Raw genomic sequence first — 22,635 nt, 5'->3', positions numbered from 1 at the left:
TATGATCCAGGCCAGGCCATTCCTAGCCACTGAGACTCAATTACACAGCTTTTGTTGGCGCTGTTGGGAAAGAAAAATCATTCTTCTGCAGAGAAGCAAGTCTAGAGTGGTGACAAATGAGTCTAGAGTGGTTAATAACCATCTTGCCACCAAAGGTGTAAGCTAGACTGGGAATGGATCTAACACAGAGAAAAGCAGAGCTGAATGATCAAAAAGAAGGCGATCGTTTAGGACACTTAAGTCCCAAATACAGCTGTGCCTGAATCAATCATGGGCTTTTTCAGTTACAAGGGCCAATAAATTCTCGTGTTTCTTTAAATTACTGTAGGTTTGAGGTGGCTTTCTATTACTTAAAACCAAAAAACCTCAATTAATACGTCAAGAATTCTGACATTAATTTAGATAATGTTTCCTTTATGTAGAATTCAGAGTCTGTTTTACCTCTATGTTTGAAAAACTGGACCATGTTCTAGTTCTCACTACAGACTACTTCTCTATACTCCATGATTTTTCTAGTAGAGACCAAACTGGGCTAGGAGTTAGGCAGCTGGGTCTTTTTAATTCCACTACCTGTGTGACTCTGAATCTGTCTCCTCTCCAATCTGGGACCCAATTTTCATTCTATAAAATGGTGTGGGGAAAAGAAAGAGAGATCAGACTGTTACTGTGTCTATATAGAAAGAAGTAGACATAAGAGACTCCATTTTGTTCTGTATTTGAGATGCTGTTAATCTGTAACCCTACCCCCAACCTTGTCCTTGCAAGAGACATGTGCTGAGGTGACTCAAAGTTTAAGGGATTTTGGGCTGTGCAGGGTGTGCTTTGTTAAAGAAGTGCCTGAAGGCAGTATGCTTGTGAAAAGTCATCACCATTCTCTTAACCTCAAGTACCCAGGGACACATACACTGCAGAAGGTCGCAGGGACCTCTGCCTAGGAAAGCTAGGTATTGTCCAAGGTTTCTCCCCATGTGATAGTCTGAAATATGGCCTCGTGGGAAGGGAAAGACCTTATCATTCCCCAGCCTGACACCCATGAAGGGTCTGTGCTTAGGACGATTAGTAATAGAGGAAAGAAGGCCTCTTGGCAGTTGAGATAGAGAAAAGCATCTGTCTCCTGCCCATCCCTGGGCAACGGAACATCTTGGTGTAAAACCCCATTGTATGTTCTATTTACTGAGAAAGGAGAAAACCGCCTTAGGGCTGAAGGTGGGACGTGCTAGCGGCAATGCTGCTCTTTATGCACTAAACAGGTTTATGGAGATGTTTGCATATGCATATCAAGGCACAGCACTTTTCCTTAAACTTATTCATGTCACAGAGATCTTTATTCATATGTCTTACTGCTGACCTTCTCCCTACTATAATCCTATTATCCTGCCACTTCCCTTTTCTAAGATGGTAAAGATAATGATCAATAAATACTGAGGGAACTCAGAGACTGGTGCCACGCGGGTCCTCTGTATGCTGAGCAGCGGTCCCCTGGGCCCACTTTTTCTTTCCCTATACTTTGTCTCTGTGTCTCATTTCTTTTCTCAAGTCTCTCCTTCCACCTAACGAGAAACGCCCACAGGTGTGGAGGGGCAGGCCACCCCTTCAAATGGGAATTAAAAAAGAGTGTCTCTAAAAATCCTTTTCTTCTCTAAAATCCAATGACTTTATTAGGTTACATATGAAAGTGTTATTCAAATTTTCACTAATTTTTAAAATTTATGAGACTGACATGATAATGTTAGAAAATAATTTGTTCTTTTTGTATTACAGTACTATTAAATGAACTTCCTTGCATGATTTATGGAACCCAGTTTCATTAGTTCAAACCCACAGAGATAAAAACAACTGGACAGCCAGGCACAGTGGCTAACGCCTGTAATCGCAGCACTTTGGGAGTCCGAGGCGGAGGGATCACAAGGTTCGGAGATCAAGACCATCCTGGCTAACACGTTGAAACCCCGTCTCTACTAAAAATACAAAAAAATTAGCCAGGCGTGGTAGCAGGCACCTGAAGTCCCAGCTACTTGGGAGACTGAGGCAGGAGGATGGCGTGAACCCGGGAGACAGAGCTTGCAGTGAACCGAGATCTCGCCACTGCACTCCAGCCTAGGTGACAGAGCAAGACTTCGTCTCAAAAAAAAAAAAAAAAAACTTGACAAGGAGGAAATGGAAGAACCAAGCTTTAAAATATAAACTATATTATAACTTCACTAATATAAATGTCTCTAAGGCACTGTTAAGAGGAAATTATGAATCACATTTAGATAAAATCACATTTCCATAAAAGAAATACACATTACATGTTCCCTATACCATTATAAAAATCATATTCATTCTCCTCTCCATATTTTAAGTTTTGAGTCTCTAAATCCTACCTTTTATTTTCTCAGTGTTAACTAATATAATAAAAATAGATTTTCAATGGATATTTATGTGAAAGCATAGAGAAAGGTCTAGAAAGACATATAACAACGGAGGTTGAGTCTCTGGAGGAAGCAGAAGGAATCACATTAGGATACTAGCAGGGATTGCAGAGTCATCTGCAATGTTTTTATTTTTATTTTTAGGCAGAGTCTCATTCTGTCACCCAGGCTAGAGTGCAGTGGCACAATCTCAGCTCACTGCAACCTCCACCTCCGGGGTTCAAGAGTTTCTCCTGCCCTAGCCTCCTGAGTAGCTGGGATTACAGGTGTGTGCTACCATGCCTCGCTAATTTTTGTATTTTTAGCAAAGACAGGGCTTTACCATGTTGGTCAGGCTGGTCTCAAACTCCTGACCTCGTGATCCGCCCACCTCGGCCTCCCAAAGTGATGGGATTACAGGCATGAGCCACCACGCCTGGCCTTGATTTTTATTTTGATGGGCTGTTTTGTGCATTATTTGCGTAATCCTTTTTAAAATGAGTTTTTTAAAGGAAGCTTTACTACCTATATCTTTCACTCCATACCACTATTTTTATCTTTCCATTTACCAACATGTGCTAAGCCTAAACTGACAGCAGACTTGAAGCAGGAGATGAGTAAATTTAAGTACAAACAGATAAATAAATTACATGTATGTTTAAAGTGTTTCTATAATCAGGGCTTTTGAAAATTCATGTTCTGGTATAGTAACTACTCTTGGAAAACTCTGATGGAATGATACTTACTTTACTATTTGGGAAATTCTCGTCATCAATATCTTCATCCAAACAGACCAAATCACCCTCCACTACTCTTGCTCCATAGGTTGCAAGTCTGTAAGATACTGCCTCATTCCAAATTTTGCTGGTATATGCGTGAACATAGAATATGCGCATGGAATGGGGTAAAGAGAACCATGCCTGGATACAACCTTCCTCGGTCATGCCAAAGCGATGCAATGCCTCCAACAATGCTCTCTCCCGCACTTTGAATTCAGGCATCAAGGAAAGCGTGCCTTTAGCATCCTCTGAAATAAAGGGTAAATCAGGTAGTTAGCCACTTTTATTTAAAGACCAATTTACAAAGGCTTTTGTTCTAATCTCAAACTGAAGCAATGAACATGGGTATTAAGATGATATTTAACGCTTTCGGTTAAATCAAGCTACACTTGAAGAGCTTAAAAAAATAATAAGCATAATATGTACCTACTTTCACTTTTCCCGTTATTAAAAAGAAAAGAAAAACGCAAGAATCCAACGTTCATAACAGCTTACTAAAGTCCCTTACTTCAGAATAGAGATAAACTAATGAAGTTATTCACAGGACTGTTGAAACAAAATCAAACCAACGACAACAACAACAACAAACCCTCAAGGATTAAATAATTTAATTGCTATTGCTGAGCTAGCAGAGACTAGAGTTTTTTAAAGAGCTATTCTGGACATAAACACAGAATTTTTTTTACTAAGAAAGGGTTGAGATCTGGAGCCTTCAGGCACACTATTATGCCTCACAAAATAGGATGCACTTTGAAATGCCGATGACTGGAATCTAGCAAAAAGATGCTTATTCAGGTATGGCCTTGGAATTGGCATTGAAATAAATGTACCAGGTGTTTCTTATGCATATGAATGTTGAAGAATCATTACCATAAGGAAATTTTCATCTCGGGGACTCTATAACAGATACAAATAAGTCACTTTGAATTTTCCTTAGTATTACTTAAATTACTCATAAGAGTTAGAAGTGCCCACACTGTTTACACATTGTGGTGTGGCACAAAAATATTACTTTCCTGTGAATAGCTGCACATATGTAATATGTACATAATTAAAAATAATAAATATTTGAAAACTGACATCCTTTATTTCAATGTAAGTGAAATTCAGTATGTCGGTCAGATATCTGAATGAATCTGACATGGTGTGGTTGCTGTTTTTATTATTTAAATAAAGGTAATATTTATAATATTATAAGTAATATTATTTAAATAAAGGTAATATTTATCTGTATGTAGCACATCCGAGGCATTATTCCAAGGGCATATCTAAATCTCATAATACTCTTTTAGGTACTGTGATTTGCTATAATTTACAGATAAGGAAACTAACACAATAACGTCAAATCACTTGCACAAGATCATACAGTTGGGAAGTATTAAAGTTGAGAGTTAACCCCATGCAATCTGACTCAAGCCACATTCATAACCACTTTTCCTTACTGGTTTTCATCAAGCATTCTATATATACTCCATCATATTGACCTCAAGTTTTAAAAACTGACAGGGCTAATTGGCAACTAGAATGAAAATGCATAAAGTTTGGAATATCATAAATGAACTTTCATTTATTTATGTTTGTATCTCCCCGAGCTGCAATTCATTATATTGCCATCAATGCCAGAGTAGAATTTGGAACTCCTCTCTTTTCAGAGAATTTCACCCAAGAAAAACTAAGAAACTATTTCTCCCATTGCCCCTACCCCTAGACAAGAGTTAGCATAGACAAAAAAAACTTCCAAATCTGACCAAAAACGAAGTGAGTGCCTAAGTCATGGAATAAAAGTATTCAGTATGTAATATACTATAATCGATTTCTTATCACATTTATGTTACAATAAATGTTCTCCTGCTGATAAAACATTTATAGTGTGTATCTGTATCTGCATGGCTATGTACAGGATAAAGAAACTTAAATACCAGTTTGAAGAAAATACTTCTTTGCTCTATTTACAGGATCATCCAAGTCTTCTGGTGTAAGAAACAATTTTATGGCTTTCATCTTGAAAAATCAAGCAAGTAAACATGTGTTAATAAAAATGTCAAATTACTTTCTTAAAAAAAAAGATGCAAATTCTCTAGCATCCTAAAAGAATAGGCATTTAATAATTATACTTGATGCTGCAATTTTCCCTTTAGGGTTTCAAAAATTAAACAGTCAATGTTAAATGTAGAAATAAGCCTTCTGCATGAAATAACTTTATATATAGGTTTAAAATATTATGGACTGAAAAAAGCATTTCCCTATCACTTCCATAATTCCACTTTTGTCATTTTTTTTAAATATTAAGGTTAAAATGTATTGACATTCTTAGTAAGGTGTAAGAATTCTGAAAAGCTTAGGCTAAATGTATTAAACCCCTATTTTTAAACTGTTTCCAAAAGCAAAAAAATTAGAAAGTATTATAAATAGTAAAACTTTTTTGAATTCATTTCAGGTTCTTAACAACCCACCTGAAGAAGCACCAAGAAAACCTAACATATTTCCTAAGACAGTGAAAATTGAGCCCCTTCTGGCCTAAAAATAAATGTTAAATATTTGTTTAATATTTAAATAGATGTATTTGAAAATATTTAATATTTAAATGGCTGGAGCAGAAGTAAAATTAAACCAATGTATTGTTACAGAAGAAAAAAGAAAAATAAACAAAATAAAAGGGCAAATGAAAAAGCAAGACAATGTCCAGGTCAAAGAATTAAACATGGACACAAGAAATGCAGGCAGCTGTAAAGTAAAAAGATCAAGAACCACTCTGAGGGCTCAGAAGTAGAAATTAGTGAACCCCAAAAGCAACCCGCAAAGAAAAAAAAAACAACAACAAAGATTTTAGGTATCCAACTTACCTGAGTCAGAAAAGGGAAGAGGAAAAGAAGTAGCTCTGAAGATGTAGAATGCCTCGCTCCCAGAGCAGAAGTAAAGAAAATAGCTCAGAAAGAAAACATTAAAAAAAGAAGGTTCAGAAGTTTCCAAAGAAAACACAGCTATAACTTTCAGGTTAGGATCAAATGAATTAAAGTTATGTTTCACTCGTTTCACAGCCACAAATATCCTTTTTTTGTTTGTTTTTTTGAGACGGAGTCTTGCTCTGTTGCCCAGGCTGGAGTACAGTGGTGCGATCTTGGCTCACTGCAACCTCTGCCTCCTGGGTTCAAGCTATTCTCCTGCCTCAGCCTTCCGGGTAGCTGGGACTACAGGCACCTGCCACCACACCCAGCTAATTTTTATATTTTTAGTAGAGATGGGTTTTACCATATTGGCCAGGCTGGTCTCGAACTCCTGACCTTGTGAACTGCCCACCACAGCACAGATATCTTAACTGGCTTTTTTATTTCTCAAGACTTAGAAGTCCTTGAAGAAGAAAAGGATATTGGAAATACAAAAGATAGTTCTCCCTTAAAACCAAAAAGGATTCATAAGACAAAAGATAAAGAGAGACATAAAATTGGAGAAGAGGTTATATCGAGAGTACTATCAAAGTAAGTACACAGCATAAATTCTATTGTCATTGGCAACTGACAGACAACCTAGACTTCTGTCATGCTTTATCTCTATTATTGAGCTAAGAACACAAGGGTAAAACAATAACATCAATTTCAGACCTGACCAACACACATGACAAAAATAGGAAAGTAGCAAGCAGAGGGGAAAGGCAAGCCCTTAATTTCATTTGTGCTCTCAATTTCCTGAATTCTTTGGACTTAAAAATAATTGCCAAAATCTTAATGAAAAAGTTGCCAAATTTAATATTTTATTTTAAATCCTAAATAGATTAAAAGATGTTCCTTTCTTTTTAAATAGTATCTACTAGTTCACTTATTTTGTCACTGTCTTTAGCCCTGGGATTTATTTCTAAAGCACATGTCTTAGAGTAGGAAAGAATTTTAAATAGGTCATTTGACCCAATTTCCCACTCAATTTTCCTTTAGAGTATTCATTTATTCAAACAAATATTATTAGGTATCTGCCACGTGCTAGGTACTGCATACGGTATTAGGGACAGAGCATTGAGTAAAAGAGTCATGGTCTCTGTCCAACTAAAACTTTCTGCCTACTGACAAAATTAAATAAGCAATAACAATAAAATATAATAAAACTTAAGATGGGAAGCCCAAGATGATACAGGATCACAAAATAAGAGGAATTCACTTTTTCTTGGGGAGTAGAATGAGAATATTTAAACTGAGACCTAAAGAATATACACATTGGGGAGGGAGTGCTTCAGGCAAAGGAAAGAAGAGACAGCTTTTTAGCTGCAAGAATCAGCCTCTAAGATGGCCCTCAATGCTCTCCATCACTTGGTCTTCACACGTGATGTAGTCCTCTCAAACACTTATCAGGGTGGATCTGTGTGGCCAGAAGACAGAAGAAGTAAAAGTATGCCACTTCTGAGACTAGGTTATAAAAGACACTGCGGTATCTGTTGTGTCTCTCTCTCTCTCCTTTGCATTCTTGGACTTATCTCTCTAGGAGAAGCCATGCCACGAATAGTCTTAAAGCAAGAAAATAAAGTCTCCTGCCAACAACCACGAGCATGAGCTTAGGAGCAGATCCTCCATCTTGGTCAAGTCTTCAGAGACTACACACCGGGGCCGATTGTGTGACTGCAGCCTCACAAGAGACCCTGATCCAGAGCCGCTCAGCTAAGCTGCTCCCAAATTCCCGACTCTCAGAAATTGAGATAATAAATGCTTGTTGTCTTCAACCACTATGTATTGGGGTAATTTGTTACATGGCAATAATTATTACTACTAAAGCAAAAGTTTTTAAAAATTCAAGAGCATGCAATATGAGGTTTGAAAGAGGTAGAGGGGTAGCCATCTAGCTTTTGCTTAAATGTCATGAGAAACAGGACATTCCAGTTATTTGAACAATTGTTAAGAAAAAGTCTTTTATGCTGGACTACAAGTCCCTTAAATATCTAGCCCATCCCATCTATGGACACTTGTCTGGCACCGTACTAGCTGCCTTTACAAAAGTTCTTTCATTTGATTCTCAGAAAAATCTTGTGACATACATGCTATCTCCATTTTACAGATAAGGAAACTGAGGCTTGGAAAAGTTAAGCAACTTGGAAAAGTTAAGTACCTATAGTAACACAGGTGACAAATGGCAGAACTCAAGTAGAACATATGCTGCATCCAACAGGCCCCAAACTATTAAGTTCTTCTTCTGTATGACAAAATTTTAAACATTTTACAAGTTAATTTTCAGAGTTTTCTAGACTAAAGAACCACTGCTGAGGTAAACATTTCTAGACTCTTTATCATATCAGTTATATTCCAGTTGCTAAAATCTCCTTTGAAATGTGAAACCCAGAACTACCTATAGATTTGCAGATGTGGTCTAAATCATCAGCTCTGAACATTATTTGATATGTAAGATGATGTTCTATGCATCATGTTTCTCACAAAATCTTTTACTGTTTCCTTCTCTTCCACTCAAGAAACCATATTAGAACACAGGTGAGTGAACAAGATACTATCATAAGAATAATCTTGCACTTGTTCAAATATATAATTTTTATAGTTTTGTAGTTTTCCTCCATTATGTGCATTCCATTTTAGTGTAAAAATATGTAATTATATATAAAGAATATAAATTAAAAGTAGATATACACACATATGCTTTTAATATTTCAGCAAATGCAGCTTCTTAGTTGTAACATGCATTTTTAGTTTCATTTTGAACTAGTCAGATTTTGTTTTCAAATTTGCTGCTCCCTTTCAGTCTCTGGACTTATGTAGATTCCTATCTTTTATATGATCTGGTATCTGATTTCTGGGATTGTAGGGTCAAAATTTCCTCTGTATCTTCTATTCAGTTCACTAAAATTGGAAAGTGATAGTCATTTCTGTGTCAAATCTCAAATATGTACTAACCACAAGGACACTCACACAGTTGGCTTTCTTGTAATGTGATACCAAGGACATAGCAGCAGCTCACTAAATGTTCAGTGATGTAATATATTTGGTATGTGTGTGTTTACATACATTTATAAACTAGAGTTAAGAAAGCAAGGAGCTGGATTATGTAGTAAGTATAATTGACAGAAACAGATAAGATTACATTTTCCAAAATCCATACCATTTCATTCTTCAGCAAAGCTAGTCCAATTTGGTCTGTGTGAACTTTCCTTCCCTTCCCAAATCTCTGTGGTCCATAGTAATTCACAAAGCCTTTTTTCTATGTATACAAAATAATCAACAAATTAAGAGTATATAAGTACAATTACATGTCAAAATACACAATTGAATTTTTCTCTTTGTAACTATTTTAATAGAAGAACTCTGTAATCAGCATTATGCACATAGGGACCAAATAGTCTGAGAAATGCTGCGCAATTAAAGAATAGGAAAGAAAACACAGAATTAGAAGTTAGAACATAAAACCAGTGAAGAAAACTTCAAAAATATGTCAGCTTTCCATTCATGTTACTGAGGGGTTTCCTGGGATGTGAGATTTTCAGTGCTAGAGCCAGAAAAGGTCTGGGCATCCAAAATGAGTTGGTCACCTAGTACCCAGATCTGATCCCTATCCTGACGCTCTTTTTTTTTTTTTTTTTTTTTTTTTTTTGAGACGGAGTCTTGCTCTGCCGCCCAGGCTGGAGTGCAATGGCCGGATCTCAGCTCACTGCAAGCTCCGCCTCCCGGGTTCACGCCATTCTCCTGCCTCAGCCTCCCAAGTAGCTGGGACTACAGGCACCCGCCACCACGCCCGGCTAGTTTTTTGTATTTTTTAGTAGAGACGGGGTTTCACCGTGTTAGCCAGGATGGTCTCGATCTCCTGACCTCGTGATCCACCCGTCTCAGCCTCCCAAAGTGCTGGGATTACAGGCTTGAGCCACCGCGCCCGGCCCTGACGCTCTCTTTCTTATTTTGAGACTCTTCAGCTGTCTGGAGATGTAGGGAGTCAAGAACAGGCTTACTTTCAAACCCCACACATCCTGGCACTTTTCTACATAACTGTTTGTTCTTTAGTTCATCTCAGTTTCTTAAAGGCTGACCTGAAACAATGGAGCCACTTCAGCAGTACTCTACTGGTCCAGCTGTTCCAGCACCTGGAACAGGTATTCCTCCCTGTATTCCAAGGGAGGAATACAAACTTCACTTCTTGATGGAGGTGAACCCTTCAGGCCATGTTTTAAAGCTGTCACATTACTCAGAAGAAATAGAAAACTGTAATATACTACTGCAACCATTAAAGAAATTGGTCAGTCATTAAACATGTGCTCAGAAAGAAAATACCAGGCCCAGACAATTTCTTGAAACACAAAAGAGTCCTCCCCACTTACTTCATGAGGAGAGTATGCATTTATTCAGTCAACAATTATTATTGAATACCAACTCAAGAATTTTTTAGTAAAAGATGCTGAGCCAATTTGTTGTCAGCATGGTACAAAAGCATGTCATTATCTCATGTCATTTAAAAAATTAATTGCAGTTCGGGCACGGTGGCTCACTCCTGTAATCCCAGCACTTTGGGAGGCCAAGGCGGACGGATCACGAGGTCAGGTGATGGAGACCATCCTGGCTAACATGGTGAAACCCCGTCTCTACTAAAAATACAAAAAATTAGCCAGGCATGGTGGTGGGCGCCTGCAGTCCCAGCTACTCGGGAGGCTGAAGCAGGAGAATGGCTTGAACCCAGGAGGTGGCGCTTGCAGTAAGCCAAGATCGCGCCACTGCACTCTAGCCTGGGCAACAGAGTGAGACTCCGTCTCAAAAAAAAAAAAAAATTAACCGCAGATAAAATAAGTACTCCCTTAATTAAATCTCATAAATATTTTTAATTATTTCAAATTTGAAAAAATAACATCAGATAATGTCCTAGAATAACCAGAAGAGTTTTAAAGTAACCCTTCAAAGTAATTAGATATAACAAAAGGTTTATAACAGAGATATAACCCCTTGAAACAAAACTTCAAAGACTTATTTTCAGGGTTTCTCAATTCCTTTCTCACATCATGAGAACCAATGGAAGTTCGCTAAAACTAAGATTGTTTCTAATGGGAATTTTGTAATAGGCAGCTGTATATTCATACATAACAAATGAAAGACAGGTAATAAATGCTATCAGAGTTCAAAGAAACTTCTATCTTTTTAAAAATATATCATTTTAGTAAGAGTTTTTGAGGAAAAAAAAGTAGAATTTTAGGTGGGTCAAGGAAAACAAAGGTAAAATAACATATGATATGGTTTGGCTGTGTCCTCACCAAATTTCATCTTGAATTGTAATCCCCACAATCCCCACATGTCATGGGAAGGACCCGGTGGGAAGTAATTGAATATGGGGTCGGTTTTCCCCCATGCTGTTCTCATGATAGTGAGTTCTCACGAGATCTGATCATTTTATAAGTATCTGGCATTTCCCCTGCTGGCATTCATTCTCTCTCCTGTCACCCTGTGAAGAGGTGCCTTCTGCCATGATTGTAAGTTTCCTGAGGCCTCCCCACCTACATGGAACTGTGAGTCAATTAAACCACTTTTCTTTATAAATTGCCCAGTCTCGGGTATTTCTTCATAGCAGCATGAGAACGAACTAACACAACATATAATGAGTATACAATCAGATAACTTCCATATACAGATGAAAGTGCTGGATTTAAAAGATCTTTAGTTGGAAGATATTTTCCTAACTACAAGGCAGATAAATAACCAGCTTTTGTTTGCTTGTTTTCCTGTTGGAGAGGTATAAAACTGTGTAAAAAGGTCTTTGTGGTCAGAAACTTGAATCAGTGTTTCTCGGTATTGGCTCTAAAGTAGAGTCACCTAAGAAGTTTTTTAAAAATAAGTATTAATGCCCAACCTGCATCCCCAAATGTTCTTTTTTAATTGGTTCAGGAGTAGAGAACAATGGGTGAAACTTTTTGAAAGCTCCTCAGGTTGAGAACTACTCATCTACATCAGGAGTTAGCAAACTACTACAGCCCACAAATGAAACCTAGTCCAACACCTGTTTTTGTAAACAAAGTTTTATTGGAACACAGCCATGTTCGTTCACTTATATATTGTCTGTGGCTGCTTCCATACAATGGCAGTAGATTAGTTGCAAGAGGAACTATATGTCTAAAAGGTCAAAAATATTTATTATCTGGCCCATTAGAGTATAAACTTTGCTGATGTCTAGATGATCTCAGATGATTTGGTCTTGAAGGCTATCGTTGTATGTGTATATTTAAATGTCTGGAAAATGTCATTTAGAAACTTATGCTAAGTAATTTTTTACCATAAAACATAAAGTTTATGATATGGTTTGGCTGTGTTCCCACCCAAATCTCATCTTGAATTTTAGTTTCCATAATCCCCACGTGGCATGGGAGAGACCCAGTGGGACTGAATCATAGAGACTGTTACTCCCATGCTATTCTCATGATAGTGAGTGAGTTCTCACAATATTTGATGGTTTTATAAGGGGCTTTTCCTCCTTTGCTTGGCACTTCTCCTTCCTGCCACCATAGGAAGAAGGATGTGTTTGCTTCCCTTTCCACCATGATTATAAGTTTCCTGAGGCCTCCCCAGCCATGCTGAACTGTGAGTCAACTGAACCTCTCTCCTTCATAAATTAATCAGTCTCAGGTATGTCCTTACTTAGCAATGTGAGAATGGACTAATACAGTGTGTATGATTTATAATGTGTATACATCAAAATTTCCAAAAAATAAATTCCCCTGACTAAATACTGCTCTATATAGCAGATGCTTTAAAAAATCTCTTATGAATGTAGATTGTCCCCTCTTCTCTGAAGGATGCCATATCCTGCATTTTTAAAATCATGTTTACATATTTTGTTTTGTTTAAATACAAAAATGTATCAAGCTGAAAGTAAAATATAAGCCAAATGGCCTTATTTATCACTTTAAAAAATAATTATCGTGTTTAAAAATCCCATAAAAAGGTACAAAAGAAAAAGAAGATTCCCCTCTTGCCTCAATGTAGAGAAAGAGACTATGAAGATTTCCCTGGATACTCTTTTAAAATTAAGTTTTCTTACCTTAACATTTTCTATTGCTTCCATAACTCTCTCTCTCAGGTTTGCAGAATCATTTATTTGTTTTTTTAAATTTCTAATCACAATATCAAAGTGATTTCCTTTGAGCTGACCAAGTCTCAGGGAATCATCTACAGACCGAATATTAAAGACATTCATTCTTTTCTTTTCAATTTCTTTTTCAATATTTTTCAACCTGTAAGTAATAAATCATATAAAGTCAGTTAAATTTTACATTTAAAAATTACTTTAAAATAAGGTTTTAAATGGCAGTAGCCAAGCAACACCTTATGAGAATACTAATACAAATTTTTTAGCATATTCTAAAGTTTATGTTATTTCACCAAATGTGTGCTTAATACCCATTATTATAGGATTACATTAACAGAATTATTTTAAAAACTTGAACATATATTACTAACATTATCATTCTTCCTATGTAGGCCTTCTAACTTCTTAGCTTGAGTGACAGAACCTCCTAGCAGTTCTCCCAATCTTCCTGTCCCCAACTCTGCTCCTTTCCTTCTCAGTCTCTTTCCCCAACATTACCAAGAAAAATCACTGGCACCAGAGGATTTTCCTGAAATTCTGCTCTGACTACTTCCTTACACAAACTTTCAATTTTTCCCAACATCTAAAGAATTAATATTTTCAATATTTTTAGAGTAACTTGTATGACCCTATAACGGCTGATATAAAATTTCCTTTATAGCCATAGTTTCCATACTCCTTACAGGAATTATATATGTGACAGACTATTGAGTTTACTGCCCCACAAATATATCTCCAGTTTTCTGAATCTGCTAAAATTTTACTATTACTTGAAGTGTAATTAAAATTCCAGACTCATAAGCTAATTTAAAGTAATCTCTCCTTCTAAGAGGGGAGCTTTCATCTTAAATACATTTTAACATCTAAAGTCCTTCTTTCTGCCCTATCCTGCACTTCTCGACCACAAAAGCAAACTCAAATACTTTTTTTTTTTTTTTTTGTCCCCCATATAAGAGCTTAGAAGCACTCAGAAGAGTCTACTTGCATATAGTGGATACTTACACATGTGTTAACTAAGAATTAACATATTGATATTACATTAATTAGGCTGAATTTTGACCCAATTTTTCACGTTTTGAAGTTTATCTTAAGGAAATTAGGCCGGGCGCGGTGGCTCAAGCCTGTAATCCCAGCACTTTGGGAGGCCGAGACGGGTGGATCACAAGGTCAGGAGATCGAGACCATCCTGGCTAACACGGTGAAACCCCGTCTCTACTAAAAATACAAAAAAAAATTAGCCGGGCAAGGTGGCGGGCGCCTGTAGTCCCAGCTACTCGGGAGCCTGAGGCAGGAGAATGGCGTGAACCTGGGAGGCAGAGCTTGCAATGAGCTGAGATCCGGCCACTGCACTCCAGCCTGGGCAACATGGGTGAAACTCCATCTCAAAAAAATAATAAATAATAAATAATAAAAAAAAGTTTCTGTGTGATGTAGTCTCTGAAAAGGGTCTAGAAAGAAATAGAGAAAAATGTTATTGCAGTTATTTATTTTTATTTTTATTTATTTTTTTGAGACAGAGTCTCACTCTGCGGCCCAGGCTGGAGTGCAGTGGCATGAAACCCGCTCACTGCAACTCCCACCTCCCAGTTCAAGCAATTCACCTGCCTCAGCCTCCCAAGTAGCTGGGATTACAGACACATGCCACTACATCCGGCTAATTTTTTATATTTTTGGTAGAGAGGGGGTTTCGCCATTTTGGCCAGGCCAACTCCTAACCTCCAGTGATCCGCCCGCCTCAGTCTCTCAAAGTGCTGGGAGTACAAGCGTGAGCCATCATGCCCAGCCTGTTGTAGTTATTTCTGAGTAGTAGGCTTACTAGTAACTTCATTTTTAAAAAACTTTTTTCTATTTCCACAATAAATATATGTCTTTTATAGTTACAAAAAAATGCATAAAATTTGATTAAGCTGACGGAGGCTAAATTTGAGTACTTTACATTCATTTAACAAGGATTTTAAATGTAAGGATCTATGATAATAAAGGCATAATATAATTAATTAGGAAAACATGATTTATAAGGTGCTTTTCTGAATATAAATGCATATTTGAATACAGTACAGGATGTTTAGAAACAATTTAGACAATTCAAATCTTCCACTTCTCAAAGTTTCCATTCTAAAACTTCCTATATTTTCAATGTAAACTTAAGACATATCTCTATTTAGAAGACAATTATGAATACAGAATGTGCTGTTCAATAAGTATGTAATTGGTGAATATTAATAGTGAGGTTAATATGCTCCCAGTATTATTCAGAGCTTTTGATCTTATACGTATTTATTGGATGAAGTATGAAAGTAAAATTCAGTCTGGTTTTTTTTTTTTTTTTTTTTTTTTTTGAGACGCAAGCTGGAGTGCAGTGGCGCGATCTCGGTTCACTGCAAGCTTTGCCTCCCAGGTTCACGCCATTCTGCCTCAGCCTCCCGAGTAGCTGGGAATACAGGTGCCCGCCACCACGCCCGGCTAATTAATTTTTTGTATTTTTAGTAGAGACGGGGTTTCACCGTATTAGCCAGGATGGTACCGATCTCCTGACTTCGTGATTCGCCCACCTTGGCCTCTCAAAGTGCTGGGATTACAGGCGTGAGCCACTGCGCCCGACCAAAGTTCAGTCTTATAAAGTAATATCTTATTACCTCTCTGGAGTCACTTTTCTAACAACCATTGCTTGATAGGTGATGGCTTTCTTGTCTTTAAGGCCTGCATAACTAAAATCCGAAGGAATAACACCAAGTTTGATAGCTAAAAAACCAATTGCTTCAAACATTTCCAGGTTTTCCTTTCGTAGGGTAAAAGCTGAAACAAAAAAAAATCTTAGATCACAAAAAAAGCAGCTACCATATATCAATTACATTCTTAGTTAACAGATTAGTATAATGAATCGAACTATTAATGTAAGGAGTTGGGTTTTTTTTGTTTTGTTTTGTTTTGTTTTGTTTTTGACGAAGTCTCACTCTGTCACCAGGCTGGAGTCCAGGGGCGTGATCTAGGCTCACTCCTCCGCCTCCCGGGTTCCAGCAATTCTCCTGCCTCAGCTTCCCCAGTACCTGGGACTACAGGCAAATGCCACCACGCCCAGCTCATTTTCGTATTTTTAGTAGGAATGGGGTTTCCCCATGTTGGCCAGGATGGTCTCGATCTCTTGGCCTCGTGATCCACCCACCTCTGCCTCCCAAAGTGCTGGGATTACAGGAGTGAGCCACCGTACCCAGCTGTAAGGAGTATTTTTTAATGAAAATATAAAATCAGCATGATCGATTTCAGCTGTTATTTTTAAACTGTTGGTTGGCTCATTGAAGGCTTACAGGCAAAAAAAATCCAAATTCCTTAATTTGGTATTCATATCTGGCCCAAATCTACCTTTCCAGTCTCCAAGTGTACCACTTCCCTTCATATATCCTATAACCCTGCCACAGAGAACTTCTTGTAATCCCTGGATTAACTAGAGCCTTCAACAGTTTTGTATTTTCGTACATTTCAGTCCTCTAAAACATGAGTTCCCCTTGTGTGTTCATTGCAGCACTATTCAGAATATAAAGATATGGAATTAACCTAAGTGCCCAACAACAGTGGATTCAATAAAGAAAATGTGGCTGGGTACAGTAGATGATGCCTGTAATCACAGCACTCTGGGAGGCTGAGGCAGAAAGATTCCAAGAGCAAACAATCTAAGACCAGACCGAGCAACATATGGAGACCCCATCTCTACGAAAAATTAAAAAGTTAGCTAGGTGTGGTAGCACATACCTATCATCACAGCTACCCAGGAGGCTGAGGTGGGAAGACTGCTTGAGCCTAGGAGGTTGAGGCTGTAGCAAGCCACTATGGTGCCACTGCACTCCAGCCTGGGTGAAAGAGTGAGACCCTGTCTCAAAGAAAAAAAAAGTGGTACATACACACCATGAAATACTACACAGCAAAAAAGAACAAAATCATGCCCTTTGCAGCAACATGGATGCAGCTAGAGGCCGTTATCCTAAGTGAATTAACAAAGGAACGGAAAACCAAATGCTGCATGTTCTCACTTATAAGTAGGAGCTAAACACTGGGTACACATGTACATAAAAATGGAAACAACAGACACTGGGGTATATAAGAGGTAGGAGGGAGGGAGGGCATAGGGCTGAAAAACTACCTATTGGGTACTATGCTCACTACCTGGGTGATGGGTTCAATCTATCCCAAATCTCAGCATCACACAATATACCCTTGTAACAAACCTGCACATGTACCCCTGAAACTAAAATAAAAATTGTAAAATAAAATATGTTCCTTCCATTTATTATTTGTCTTACTTCTATGCATTCTTGAAGGTCCAACGGCAGCAGCCGTTCGCCCTGACAATTTTGGACATGTCATTCAAAAAGTTCAGCAATTTAAAAGAAATTCCCAACTTGTTTGAGATATCAGTTTGTTGCTGATAGTAGCCTAGGTGGATAAGCATTTTTTTCACCCATAAAGATTTAGAATTTAGTATAGAAATATATTTAAGAGGATCAAATCCATGATATTGTGTTAATATTAATCTGTATCTACATAAAAGTTTATGCACTTGAATGTTTAAGAGAATGAAACTTGTAGTTCCAATTTAAAATATTTAATTGATTTACATTCGTCTTTTTACATTGAATCTTATTTAAGTTAGTAAGCAAAATGGGAACATTTACAAAATCTTAAGGCTCACTAAATGTATAAGTTTAATGTATAAGATTTATAACATTTTCTTAATTACTTGGAACAATTACATATTTAAAAAGAAAGTCAATTATACTGAATTTTAAAATTCAATTTTAGAGACTTGCACTTTGAGCCATGTTGGGATAACTGATACCAGATGACCTCCCACTGTAAACAAATAGAAAACTGAACAAAATATATGAAACAGCCATTTTTAGAGACTGGAGAATAAGTACCACAAAACTGTAATCTAAAAGAAAAGAAAAGAAAAATGAGAGGAGTCCTAAAATACTCTAATTTTTTGCCTAGAAGTACATTCTGGAACATAGCACAGACAGAATCCAGGTAGAGCACAGGAGTTCTGCTGAGTTAAGAGGGTAGATATTGGAATTCAGGAAGGCTGAGTGGGCTGGAATTCACAGGGAGAGTAAGACAAAGAGAATTCACAGGGAGAGTAAGACAAAGCTTTGTAGAGGAGTTCCAGAAATCTACATAAGTGGTTCCTTGAGTTTGTTGCTGATCAGTAATTTGTGCATGTCCAGGGTTAAATGCTATGTATTATTTATTGTTACGTAACAAGTCACCTCAAATCTTAGTGGCTTACAATATTCATGTATTGCCTATAGTTTCTGTGGATCAGGACTTCAAGAACACTTTGGTTTGGTGATTCTAGTTCAGGCTCTCCTGAGGTTGCATGCAGTTAGATGTGGCTAGGGCTGCAGTTATTTAAAAGCCTGAAAGAAAGTGGAGGATCCATTTCCAAAGGGGGCTCATTCACATGGCTGGAAGGTTGGTACTGGCTATCGGCATGAAGCTATAGTTCCTGTTCAAAGGGCTGTTTGAGTATCCTCACAGTACAGTAGCTAGCTTTCCCCAGAATGAGCAATCCAAGAACATGACAAGAAGTGTAATACTTTCGTGACGTAGCCTCAGAAGTCATCTCACATCCACATTCTCCCTCAAATTCTTTCCAAGTTCCAAGGCTGAATGCTTCCAAAGCAAATATCATGTGTGCTTTATTGACCATTATATCCCATCCACTGGCAGACGAATGGGTAAACAAAATGTGGCATACACCTACCATGGGGTATTATTCAGCCTTAAAAGGGAAGGAAATTCTAACACGTGCTACAACAAGGATGAATGTCAAAAACATACTAAGTGAAATAAGCCCATTACAAAAAGACAAATACTGTATGATTCCACTTCTATGAGATACCTAGAGCTGTCTAATCCGTACAGACAGAATGAAAAATGGTAGTTCCCATTTTTCAGAGCTGGAGAGGAGGAGGGATTGTTTAATAAATATGGAGTTTTAGTTTGGGATGGTGAAAAAATTCTGGAGATGAATGGAGGTGATAGATGTACAACAATGTGAATGTCCTCAATGCCACTGATACTTAAAAATGATTAAGATGGTACACTTTATGTTATGTATATTTTAACATAATTTAAAATAAAAAATAAAAGGTTTTTTGAACCATCACTCCTTTTAACATATGCCTCCAACTATTCACAACTTTAGAAAAACGAATTTAAACTAATATATAAAGTTCTATAATTTTTTTACTCATTAACCCAAATTAATATTGTTAGAATTTCAAGTAGTATAAGATAAATAAAAATTCCTAGAGCTGCTTAAATCACTCACCAGCAATTCCTCTTTCTACGTGTAAAGCTAGTGTTGTTTTTCCTTCAAAATGGATATATCTGTTAACACTTACTATATGCCTAATATTAAGTAACTATTACATAGTAAACAATTTCATTATTTCTATTTTTTTTTTTTTTTTTTTTTTTGAGACGGAGTCTCACTCTGTTGCCCAGGCTGGAGTGCAGTGGCCGGATCTCAGCTCACTGCAAGCTCCACCTCCCGGGTTCACGCCATTCTCCTGCCTCAGCCTCCCGAGTAGCTGGGACTACAGGCGCCCGCCACCTTGCCCGGCTAGTTTTTTTTTTTTGTATTTTTTAGTAGAGACGGGGTTTCACCGTGTTAGCCAGGACGGTCTCGATCTCCTGACCTCGTGATCCACCTGTCTCGGCCTCCCAAAGTGCTGGGATTACAGGCTTGAGCCACCGCGCCCGGCCTCATTATTTCATTTAATCCTTAGAATATAATTGTATGTCAGGCTTTCCTATTACCCCATTTTTCAAGTACAACCAAAAGTTATGAATTATTAAGTAACTTGCCCATGGTATTATTCTTCCCATTTTCACATTTATGAAATCAAATCTTAAAGACATTAAAAATTTCATAAGTCTTTTTGTGAACTAAAAGTCATAATATCAAATCAAACCCACATAGTTCCAAGGTTCAAACTCTAATTTATTAAATATGATCATCTGAAACAGTTCCCATCCTTCAAGAGGAATTGAGGCCAGTGAAACCTAGTCAGCTGGACTTTTATAGTGAGAATTCATCAGTTCCAGCCACCCTGGGAATTAAACACAGACCCTAAAACAGTGATTCTCAAAATGTAGCAGACCAGGGAAAAAAGAGTCTGGAAATTTGTGAAAGCCCCAGAATCAGAAACTGAGAATGGGGCTGTGAAATCTGTTTTAACAAGACCTTTTGATGATTATATGCATGCTAAAGTTTCAGAACATCTTGTCTAGATGACCAGCAGGACCAAGTTTTCAGGTTCCCTACCCAAGGTAGGGAAATATAATTTGTTTTGGATTACAAAGTATCTCTTCACTTTCCCAAGCACAGTAAATATATTCTTCTTATCTCTAAAAACTTAATTTTAATTGAGATTACTTCCAAAATATGAAATCAAGATTTACCTTCAATAAAACTTATTAAACACAAACCAACTGATTCAACTTTAGACATTTGTGAATAGTCTAATATAAATGCCTAGGTTATCAGTAAGGCTAATTTTTAAATTCAGTGTAATTTCAAAGGTTTTATCATCTTCCAGTAAGTAACAGAATAAATAAGAATTCCTAGAGTTGCTTAAATTGCTTATCAGCAGTTCCCCTCCCTAAAGGTAAAGCATGTATTCTTTGCAATCTCTCTAGCCAAGTCTATTCAATTCATTTTCACAATTTTAAATTTAACTAAGTTTATCCAAGAAAATGGATGATTATTTATTAAATTACCTGTATAAATAACATTCCCTTCTTGGCATTCAGGAAGAGGCCTTTTCCCACGCTTGTGTGCTTTTTCCCGAAATCTTACTGTTATCACCACATTCGGATTACCAGTACTGCAATTCATTTCAGAAAAAGATTTGGTTTCCACAAGGTTTCCAAACTTTTTGTTGACAAAATGGTGGACAGCTTTTCTGTGGTCTTTGTTTGCATCAGGTTTAAAGGTAAATTTGGAATTTTCTTTCTTCGCATCCAAATATTTAAAAAAGTCAAATGCTTCCTCTTCAGATACCAAATGACAAAGTTCTTTATACTCAAGATTTGGTTTTACAACAATTTCACTGTTTTTTCCTACAGTTATTAAAAATGGAAATTTCTGCCTAATGGCACTATGTAAACTAGCCCTCTGGTTTTTGTCAAGGATTCTGCCTATTGAGAATTCAAGAGGTAGTCCAATTAGCTCTGTTTCAGAAAGCCACTTCTCTTTTATATCACAGGCAAAATTATTCAGTAACTCATGAGTTTTTTCATCTAAAAAGGAGCTTAAAACATCAGCTTTTTCTTCACATTTGGAAGTTCCATCACTGATAGTATCTTCCTTTTCTGAACCAGACGGATGATTTTGGTCACCATCAGTGTACTTAACCAAAGTATTAACTTCTTGGTTTCTTCCATCTTCAAAGGACAGATTTTGGAGATCTAGTTTTGTTTTTTTGGGAAAATTATTTGGCTCAGGTTGTATTTCACTAATCTTGAAAATAGGCTCATTGATGGTCTTATTAACTAACTGTCCCTGTTCATCAATTTCAATAACAATAAAGTCACTTGGTGAGCTTTTTATAGTGCCATGAAATCCAATATGATCATTAAAGAAACACAAAGAACTAAACCTGATTCTATAATCTGTATCTTCTTCCATTCTTCTATAATAATGCCTAAAAAACAAAACAAAGAGGTGGTTAGTTAACAGAAAGAGAAATTATGGATGACCAGATAGGAATAGGTTTGCAGGATTTAGTTAATTCTGTCTCTCTTTTAATCCTGAGTCTTCTTAAATGGCATCGTGAATTTATAACTATATGTACATCCTGTGTACTTTGACTCTCCTATACCAAGCTGAAATAATAGGCAAACTATTTCTGGTATAGCTAAAGATTTGTTAACTTGTATCTTCACTCACTCCAGATTTGTACCTATTATCCAGGATTAAAATGAGTCAATTTTAAGTTTATCTTAAAAATATCATTTGTAGGCCCACAAGAAGAGGTGAGAACACAGGACTATAAAACAAAGATTTGTCCAAATTCCATTCCTGGAGTCTAAAATCTCCAGCTAATTCCAGAGAATATGTGGCTAAGTTTTCTTACATTATTAGTGGTTAGTGACAGGAGAGGTGACAAGAAGACAATAGGAAAACTGATGGGTAAATGAAGTTATAAATACAAATTTGTGATTTGATTTTATTTCAAGGTAGGATTAAGTCAGTCCTGGGCCTTCTCTAATGCCCCCATTAGGACAAATAGAAGCTTTCAAGGTTGACCCAGAGGAAAGTTCTAACTATATCATTGGCATCAGACTGAAGAAACCTTACAGAGCTTCCTGGGAACACTACGCAAGAGAATAGTACTCTGATCTCTCACCTTTCACACAAA

The 22,635-nt window shown here is 37.1% G+C and overlaps 1 protein-coding gene across 3 annotated transcripts in view; it reads right to left on the bottom strand.

Moving 5' to 3' along the window:
* LOC112617297 (pseudouridylate synthase 7 homolog-like protein) overlaps positions 1-22,635 on the bottom strand; it is a 31,321-nt gene that overhangs the window by 5,861 nt on the left and 2,825 nt on the right. For all 3 annotated transcript variants that reach the window (XM_025374056.1, XM_025374058.1, XM_025374057.1), the window contains exons 2-7: positions 20,993-21,918; positions 15,847-16,006; positions 13,163-13,355; positions 9,257-9,355; positions 5,092-5,173; positions 3,140-3,420 (exon numbers count right to left, since the gene is read on the bottom strand). In XM_025374056.1, the coding sequence (XP_025229841.1) occupies positions 3,140-3,420; positions 5,092-5,173; positions 9,257-9,355; positions 13,163-13,355; positions 15,847-16,006; positions 20,993-21,918 (1,741 nt within the window). The remainder of the gene's footprint in view (positions 1-3,139; positions 3,421-5,091; positions 5,174-9,256; positions 9,356-13,162; positions 13,356-15,846; positions 16,007-20,992; positions 21,919-22,635) is intronic.

Source organism: Theropithecus gelada, unplaced genomic scaffold (genome assembly GCF_003255815.1).
Source record: "Theropithecus gelada isolate Dixy unplaced genomic scaffold, Tgel_1.0 HiC_scaffold_15989, whole genome shotgun sequence".
NCBI classification, from domain to species: Eukaryota; Metazoa; Chordata; class Mammalia; order Primates; family Cercopithecidae; genus Theropithecus; species Theropithecus gelada.
This window is presented reverse-complemented; position numbering and strand designations above follow the sequence as displayed.